The 8783-nt window shown below is 69.5% G+C and overlaps 1 protein-coding gene across 1 annotated transcript; it reads left to right on the top strand.

Moving 5' to 3' along the window:
* Positions 1-338: 338 nt before the first annotated feature.
* TBX21 (T-box transcription factor 21) lies at positions 339-8226 on the top strand (the record flags this gene model as incomplete). The annotated part of the gene is made up of 6 exons (XM_082010476.1): positions 339-802; positions 6274-6428; positions 6531-6652; positions 6727-6885; positions 7423-7484; positions 7578-8226. 6 exons carry the CDS (start codon positions 339-341, stop codon positions 8224-8226), a joined length of 1611 nt encoding a protein of 536 aa, XP_081866602.1.
* Positions 8227-8783: the final 557 nt, after the last annotated feature.

Below are 8783 nucleotides of genomic sequence, written 5' to 3'. Positions count from 1 at the left end.
GCACCGGCAGCGGCACCGGCAGCAGCGGGGCAGGGCGGGCCCCCCCGCGCCGCCGACACTCCCCCCCCCCCCCCGACGGCACTTTTGGGGGCTTTTCGGGTGTTTGGGAGTTGTTTTTTTTGGGAGGGGGAAGTTGTTTTTTTGCTCCCCTCCTCCTTGGCTTTCCCCGGGCCGCCCCGGTTCGCCCCCCGCCCCTCTCCCCGGGGCCGCCGGGCATGGAGGGGGCGGCGGGAGCCCGGCGAGGCGGACACCGCTGAGAGGCGCCCGGCTCCGGGCCCCGGGGCCGCCGGGGGGGCCCCCATGAGCGGCTGAGCGGGGCCGGTGCCCCCCGCCCGTCCATGGGCGCGCTGGAGCCGGGCACCGGAGCCCCCCGCCCCGCCGCCCCCATGCTCAGCGGCGCCGCCAGCTTCGCCAAGGAGCCACCGGGCCCGCGGGACGCCGCCGCCTACTACGGTGATGGCGGGGGACCGGAGCCGGGACCCCCCCCGCTGTCCTACGGTGCTCCCGGCGGTTTCGGCGGCCGGTTCCTGGGACCGTGTCCGCCTTACCGGGCGCCACCGCCTCCCGCCGCCGCCCCGGTGGAGGGTTACGCGGTGGAGGGTTACGCGGGCGCGGAGCTGTACGCGGGTGCGGAGGGCGCTTACGGCGCCGGGGCCGGCCCGCTGTGCCCCCGCGCCGGGCCGCTCTGCGCCCTGCCCGGGTACCGGGCGGCCGGTAAGGTGCAGGTGATGCTCAACAACTACCCGCTCTGGGCCAAGTTCCACAAGCACCAGACCGAGATGATCATCACCAAACAGGGCAGGTGAGCCGGGCGGCACCGGGGGGGCACCGGGACAAACACCGGCAGCGGCACCGGGACCGGCACGGGCACCGGAGAGAGGAGGGTGGGGGTCCGGTGTGGGCAGGGTACAGGCAGGGCAGGGGCACTGGGCGTGCTGGGGTGGGGGCATGCTGGAAGCAGGGGTGCAGAGAGGGGTGCGAGACAGACTAGGAGGGCTGCGGCGTGGGGCGAGGGGTGGCCGGCATGGTGAGGGGCTGGAGGTTCCTGCCTCGTCCCCTCAAAGGGCTGGAGGTATGGGAGGTGTTTGTGGGGCTGGGGGTCCCCATCTGCCCGTGCAAGGCGGGGGGGGGAGGCTGTGCAAGGGGGGATCCCCGTCCCTGTGGGTTTGGGGTGATGTCTTTCTGTGTGGGCCAAGGAAAAAAAGGGGGGGTGTGTGTGATGCAGACCAGACCCCCCAGGTCTTGTTTTCTAGGGGAGTTGAGGCTTGTTGGAAGGAGAAGCGGGTCTGGGGGGTGTCCCCAGCAGTGCCAGGGTGGCAGAGGGGGGTCCGGACCTCCCATGTCCGGGCAGGTTTGTTGTGCCAGGATGGTGCTGGGAGCCTGGAGGCTGCGTTTACCCTTGACCCACGGGCCGGATCCAGAGCTCAGCGCTGCAATAAGTCATGCAAGCTCAGCTCCCACTGGGGCCCGGGAGGGTGCCAGCAGCCCTGGCCGCCCCACGAGCACCGTGGGTGGGTGGGTGACACCCCCTCTACTTGCTGTCATCCCTCCGGGATGGAAATCCCCCACCCTGCTCTGCGGGGCAGGCAGAAGCTGGGTGCCCCCCATGTGCCCAGGGAAGGGGGAGCATTTCGGCAACGTCCTGGGTGCCAAAACAGCCATTGGTGACACCATGGCTGGGCACCTGGTGTCCCCTCCGAGCTGCCTCCCCGCCTGGGGCATTCATGGGCTGGGGCAGGGGCTGAGGCAGAATTGGGGGATATGTGGGGGGCTGAAGCCCACCCCACCTCTGCCAACACCCCTGCTTGCAGGGTCTGGAGGGGGCCAGGGGCGATATGGGCCCCCTGACTTGGGGCAAGGGGAGCCCGAAACGCTGGGTGATGTGGGTGGGGGGAGCCGGATCCCGGGCTGCAGTTTGGGAGGTCTCAGTGGGATCGTGCTGGGGCAAGGAGGGGAGTGTGAGCGCGGAGGGGCTGGCCACGGGGCTCAGCCCCCCCGGATCAGGCTCAGGGGCTATGCTGTAGCTCCCAAAACTACATGGCAAGGGCGAGGCAGGGCAGCGCACACCCGCTGCAGAGACCCCCCAGCTCCTCCTGCTGTGGCGCTCGCCCCCCCTCCGCCACCGCCATCCCCCCGCCTGGGGGGTCTCTTTCTGCCCAGCGCCGGGGCTGGGCGCGGGGTCTGCCGGCAGCGATGCTCCGTGCCCTCTCCCCTTTCCTCGGCCGAGACAGACGGTGTCACTTCGATGCTGAGACCAACCTGCTGAATGTGTTGGAAGTCTAAACGCGTTAGGGCCGCTTGGTTTGCCACGGCCGTTCCCAGGCCTGCTCCCCCCGCCGGGCTCGGGGCCGCTCGGCAGCAAAACGGCACCGGCACGGATGGGGTGACGCGTCCCCAGCACCGGCCGAGGGGGAGGCAGGGCTGTTGGGCCCCCCAAATGGTTGTTTCTTCCCCGCCATCATTCAGGTCCTTACAGGAACCTGCCAAAATTCGCCCCGTTGCTTTCCTTTTCTCTTTCCCCAGCCATCGTGGCAGGTGCTGGGGCAGTGCCCATCCCCGCTGCGTCAGGGCGGCTCAGGATCTGGTGCTGACGGTCTGGAACCTGGAGTGCCCCCAGAGATCCCATCCTCTCTGCCCTGCTGCACATCTGGGCTCTGCCGCCAGCTGCCAGCCCGAAGCCAGGCGATTTTTGGGGCTCCTTTTCCAGCTCCATCCCCCACGATGGCTCCACAGAGGGCCTGGGGTCTGGGGGGGATGTGCTCTGTGCCGGGGGGGCTCACGGCAAACGCAGCCTGGGGTGACGTCGAACTTGGAGCCACAAAACATCCGTTTCCCCCGACCCTGAGCTGCTTTTGCAAAAATCTGTGTGCAGGGCCGGGCTGCAGCGCTGCTGAGACACAGGAAAAACCCCGAAGCGGGGGCTCGAGGGGGCGCGTGCCCCAAAGCAGGCACCCACGGGGCTGGGGGGCTTTGGGGCAGGGCAGGGGATGCGTCCCATCCCGTCGAACCTGGTCGGGCGCTGGGATTTACCCCCACTGGCACTGCCCGCTCCTGCCCCTCCGCCCCGGCTCTGACACGCCGTCCCGTGCCATCCCGCGCCATCCCGTGCCCACTCATCTCCAGCAAAAATAATTTCCTGCTGGTTTCCCACGCAGGTCCGCATCCCTCCTCCGTCCCCCGCAGCTCTCGGGGCTCAGCCAGGGCAGGATTTCTGCGGAAACCCCCAAGGACTCGCCATCACCCCGGCTGCGAAGGGCCTGGGGAATTCCTGCCGCGAAGTTTCTGCTGCAAAGCCGGGGCTGGCTTTGCGTTTTGGGGCGACAGAGGGGCTGGCTTTGCCTTTGGGGACACAAGGGATGGCATCGCCTTGGGCGAGGACGTCGGCGATGGCTTTGCGCTTTGGGGACACAGGACACGGACTGGCTTTGGCCGGAGCGGTGCCGGGGGCGGCTGTGCCTTTGGGGGAACACGAGGGCTGGTTTTGCCTTTTCGGGGGCACTCGGGGATGGTTCACCCAGGCCGGCAGCTGCTGTTGGGGACGCGGTGCCCGGCTGGCGGTGGTGTAGCCGTGCCGTGCCGTACAGCCGTGCCACGTCGCCGTGCCACGCCAAGCAGCCGTGCCGTGCGACCATGCTGCTGCATGACGCAACCACGCAGCACCGTGCCGCCGTGCCTCGCCGTGCCGCCGTGCCGCCGTGCCGCGCCGTGCCGAGCAGCCGTGCGTGGGAGCGGGGGACAGGGGGAGCGCGGCGGGGGCTGCGCCCATCTCCCACGCCACCGTGGTTCTTGTGGCCGCTTGGGCTGGGGCGCGCTGGGTTGCCATTGGGAGCGGAGGCGGCTCAGGAAGCTGGCAGCCCCCCCGGTGCGCTGCCGGGGGTGCAGGCAGGGCCGGGCAGGGGGTAGCGCCGGCTGGGGGGTTGCGCTCCTGGCCCCGGGCAGGTCTGCGGGCGGCTGGGCCCCAGTTTTCCCTTCTACCCGGGTTCTCCTGGACCCCCCGTCCCTGCTCCCCGTGACCCCCCGTCCCTGCTCCCCGTGACCCCCCGTCCCTGCTCCCCGTGACCCCGGTGTCCCCAGGGTTCCATGGCAGCTAACCTGCCCTTGACACCCGTGTCCCCTAGATGTGCTGGTGTGCCCCCAGCTCCCCGTGTCCCCTGGCTCCTCTGCCCCACGGCCACACGCCCCTTTGCCCCCCTCCAGCCCCCTGAGTCGAGGGGTTCATGCAGGGACAAACCTCAGGGCATCCCGGGAGCCCCTTCCAGAACATTCGCGCAAAGGGAGGGAAAGCAGAGGTGCCTGCCAGCTTTTGGGGTGCACGTGGGGGGGCTGTGAGCTGGCCGGGGCATCCTGCACCTCCTAAACCCCAGCGGCCGAACCCAGGGGAGCCAAATCCTGCCCGAGCAGCAGCCCCGGGAGCTCGAGCGCCGGGGGATTTAAAAATAAACGCGAGGCGTGCATGGTTTCGGGTCTTACCCCCACCCTCCCGTGCCCCGGCCGAGCCCTGCGGTTTGCACCGCGGCAGCGTTTGAGCTGTAACTCTCTCTCTGTGCTCTGCCGGCAGCGCGAGGCTCGGGGAGCTGGGGAACCGGCGGTGTCGGAGCAAGCAAGGTGCAAAAAAAAAAAAAAAAACCAGAAAAAGGCTGTTTTCTTCCTCCCTGCCCCTTGCAAGCAGCTGGGGGCTGGTGCAACACCCAGCCTGGCTGCTCGCCCGGGGGCCAGCCGTCGCCCCGGCTCGCTGGTGTGCTGGGTGCCGGTGAGGGCTTTGGCACCCGGAGCGTGGCGGCGGCGAGGCAGTGCCCTGCCAGAGCTCGGCAGGGGCTCGGCGGCAGCGCAGCCCCTTGCTGCTGCCCTTTGACGTGGCTGCAGTTTTTATCGGTGGCAGGAACCACCTTCCTTCGACACGGCCGTGTCTCGCTGGCTCCGGCGAGAGATATGAGCCCTGGGGGCCACCCGCTTTCGGCACACAAGTGATGGGACCCCGGGGTCGGCCCCGGGGAGCATGTGCGCGGCTCCTCGCCACGAGCGCTGCTTTCTTTTTCTTTTTCTTTTTCTTTTCTTTTTCTTTTCCCCTCTCTCTCACAAGGACAATTTTGAGTCAGCGGCACCCGGCGCGAGCTGCGTGCACTCTTTCCACCGCTCTTCGCATGCCGCTTCCCCGGTGCCGCGGCACTGCCGGAGCCACGCTTCCTGCCGGGGCCGCGGCCAATCCCCCACGCTCCCGGCCCCAGCCCCTCGCTTTGCTCCCCAGCTGTTTTGGCCCTCCCGGCCCCCCTGGCTAGTGTGTGGGGGCAGGACAGTGGCCCGAGGGGCTCGGCTGGGCTCCCTTGGTGCATCGTGCCATTCCTGTCATGACCTCACAGGTCTCTGCCTTGGGGCTGGTGGGAAATGCTGGTGCGCTGGGGGCTGGGGTGGCCAGGAGCTGGCAGGGCAGGCAGGGCAGGCAGGGCAGGCAGGGCACCCCCAGCCCCCTGCCAGGGGTGAATCCCGCTGTGGGCAGCCCCGCTGCCGGCTCCGTCCCTGGCTGACAGCTGGGCTGAGGTGGGCTCCGGGCGCAGCCCACCCTCCCTGCCCAAACCCAGCCTGGGCCCCTGGCTTCCCTTCTGGCACAGGGGCAGCCCCCAGCCCCACGCGGGACCCCTCAGCCAGGCGAGGCTTTCCGGGGCCCTTCCGGAGAAGCCCCGGCACCCGCTGTATGAGAAATGACGGCGCTTCGAGGAAATGGGGAGGGGGGCGAAGAGCCGAGTTCTGCTGGTGAAGGGGCTGAACCAGTGACCCCGGACTGGGCTGGCAGCTGGGGCTACTGGGCTTACTGGTGCTGGTGATGGAAAAGGAGGGACTGAACTTGGAGGGAGGGGGAGCAGATCTCCCACCCAAGGGCTGGGATTTGGGGGTTCCCCGAAGGTGCGGGGTGCAGGCCCACGGGGGGCGGCAGCTGTGACCCCGGGGCCGCAGGGTCCCCCCGCTGTCCCGTCCCCTTCCTGCCCTTGGCGCAGGCTGGCGCCCAGCCGGGAATAGCAGCGGTGTTGGTTTCCAATCCGGAAGGTGCTTGGGGAGGGGGAGGAAGATGCCGGGGGGGGGGGATCGGCCCCGAGAGCATCCCCCAGCTGCCGGGGTCAGTCAGCTCCTCACGGGCACCCAGCCGGGCGCGGGGGGGGGCGGCCATCACGCTGCCTCAGTTTCCCCGTCGCCGCTCCGCAAGGCAGAGCTGCGTGTCCCCCCTCCTTGCACCAGGGGTTGAACCGGGGGGTGACGGTGTCCCCTCTGTCCCCTCCCCAGGCGCATGTTCCCATTCCTCAGCTTCAGCCTCTCGGGACTCAACCCCGTGGCCCACTACAGCGTCTGCGTGGACGTGGTGCTGGTGGACCAGCATCACTGGCGCTACCAGGGCGGCAAGTGGGTGCAGTGTGGCAAAGCCGAGGGCAACATGCCAGGTACGGCCCCCCCCGCCCCCCGTCATCCCCTTCCTCATCCTCTTCCTCCTGGTGCCGGGCGGGGGGGTAACCCCATCCCTGCTGGACCCCCCACCTCCCCAGGGAACCGCCTCTACCTGCACCCCGACTCGCCCAACACGGGTGCCCACTGGATGCGGCAGGAGGTCTCCTTCGGGAAGCTGAAGCTCACCAACAACAAGGGCGCATCCAACAACGTCGGCCAGGTGAGGGTCCTGCCGCCGTGCCAGGCGGTGCCGGGTCCCCGCGTGCCCCCCCTGACCGCCCGCCGCCCCCCCAGATGATCGTGCTGCAGTCGCTGCACAAGTACCAGCCCCGGCTGCACGTGACGGAGGTGAAGGAGGGCGAGGGCGAGGAGGCGTACCCCTCCCCACACACCCACACCTTCGCCTTCCCTGAGACCCAGTTCATCGCCGTCACAGCCTACCAGAATGCTGACGTGAGTACGAGACCCCCTCCCCTGTCCCTAGCATGAGGGTACCCCCCAAACAGCCCCCCAGCAGCACAGGAACCCAGCAGCCCCCCGCCCCCACCCAGCATCCTCCCAGGGCCACTGCTACACCCCGGTATCACCCCAGCCTCACAGCAACCCTGGGAACCCCCCCAGAACAGCCCCTGGTAGCCCCCCCAGCACCCTCTAAGGTCCCCAGCATCAGAGGAACCCCAGTGGCATCCCCGCAGCCCCTCCCCAGCCCCCCTGTCCACAGCATCTCTGCAACCCCTGGTACCCCCCACGTCCCCTCAGCATCCTCGTACCTCCTCCTGCATCCCTGCAGCACCCCAGTAGCCCCCCAGTAACCCCTGCATCCCCTCAGCAGCCCAGCATCGCCCCCCACCTCAGCCTGGCCCCCCCAGCTGCGGCCGAGCCCCCCGTGGGCGCTGGGGTGGGCGTCCTGCGACAGGCGGGTGGGGCAGGGGCTGCTCGAGGGCAAAAGGCTGGGGGGGGACGACATTCCCACTCCGTGTCCCCCCCCAGATCACCCAGCTGAAGATCGACCACAACCCCTTCGCCAAAGGCTTCCGGGACAACTTTGACTCGTGAGTGTCCCCCCCGCCCTCCCGCTGGCATCCCCCCGGCCCCGGCTGGCCAGGAGGGCGTCCCCCCCCCAACTTCTGCCCTGTGCCCCCCAGGATGTACGCGGCCTCGGAGGGGGACCGCTTCACCCCATCTCCGCCGGACCCTCCCGGCTGCCAGCAGCTGCTGCCCGCTCCCCGCTTCCAGCCCTTCCTGCCCGAGCAGTACCCGCTGCCCCCCGGGCGCTTCTTCAGTGGGGAGCGGGGGGCTCCGCTGCCCCTGCCCCCCAAGGACCCCCCGCGCTGGTACTTCGCCCCCCAGCAGCCGCCCACCGCTGGGGCACTGGAGTTCGGTGGCTACGAGGCGGGGTTCGGGGGGGGCAAGCTGGTGCCCTACGGGGTGAAGCCCTTCGCCCTGCCGCCCGCCCCCCACTCCACCCTGCCCTACTACCCCGAGGGGCCGGGGGGCTTCGGGGCGGCGGGGGGCTGGAGCCCCGGGCAGTACGGCCCCAAGGGCAGCCCCGGGGCTCTGGGCTGGTACCGGGAGCCCCGGGAGGAGAAGGGGAAGGAGGCGGAGGGCTGGCCCCCTGACCCCCCCGCCGCCGCCTCGGGCGACTCCTCGGACTCGGGGCTCTATGAGTGCAAGCGGCGGCGGGTGTCCCCGTACCCCTCCAGCGCCGAGAGCACCCCCCCGCCCCGCAACGGGGACCTCTACGACAAGGACCCGGGTGCCGATGGTGGCTACTATGGCTTCTACAGCAACTGAGCTGTAGGCTCAGCCCGCCCCCCCGCCCCAGGCACCCCAAGGCCCCGGGAGCCACGTGCAAGGGGTCCTGTGTCCCCCCCTCTATTTAACACCCATATCCTGGGAAGACTTGAGCGGAGGGGGGGCTGCAGCCAGACAATCAGCCCCCGGTGCCACCCCGGTGGGGCCGCGGGGGCGAGCAGGGAGGGGGCGGGATGGTTTTTTTTTTGTCGGTGGTGGTTTTTAGTGGGGGGGGGGTTAACGCTGAAGTATTTATTGAGCCCCTGCGTGCCGGGCGTGGGGCTGGGGGCAGCAGCATATCTCGCAATAAAGGGGACGCTGTGGGGCACGGCTCTTCGCTCTTCTCTGCGGGCCGGTGGGAGGGAAACTGAGGCACCGGGGGGGCTAAGGGACTCGTGGGCCATGCCTCGCTGGGGGGTCCCAGGCATCCTCGGCTAGGAAGGGTGTCCTGAGCCCCGGGGTGGGGGGGGGCGGCAAAGGAAGCTCTCTGCACACCCCAGCTCTTTGCAGCCTTTATTAGAGCAGCTCCTGTGCACAGCTTGGGGGGCCAGAGGGGT

Source organism: Phaethon aethereus (genome assembly GCF_964289735.1).
Source record: "Phaethon aethereus genome assembly, chromosome: 25".
Classification (NCBI taxonomy): domain Eukaryota; kingdom Metazoa; phylum Chordata; class Aves; order Phaethontiformes; family Phaethontidae; genus Phaethon; species Phaethon aethereus.
This window is presented reverse-complemented; position numbering and strand designations above follow the sequence as displayed.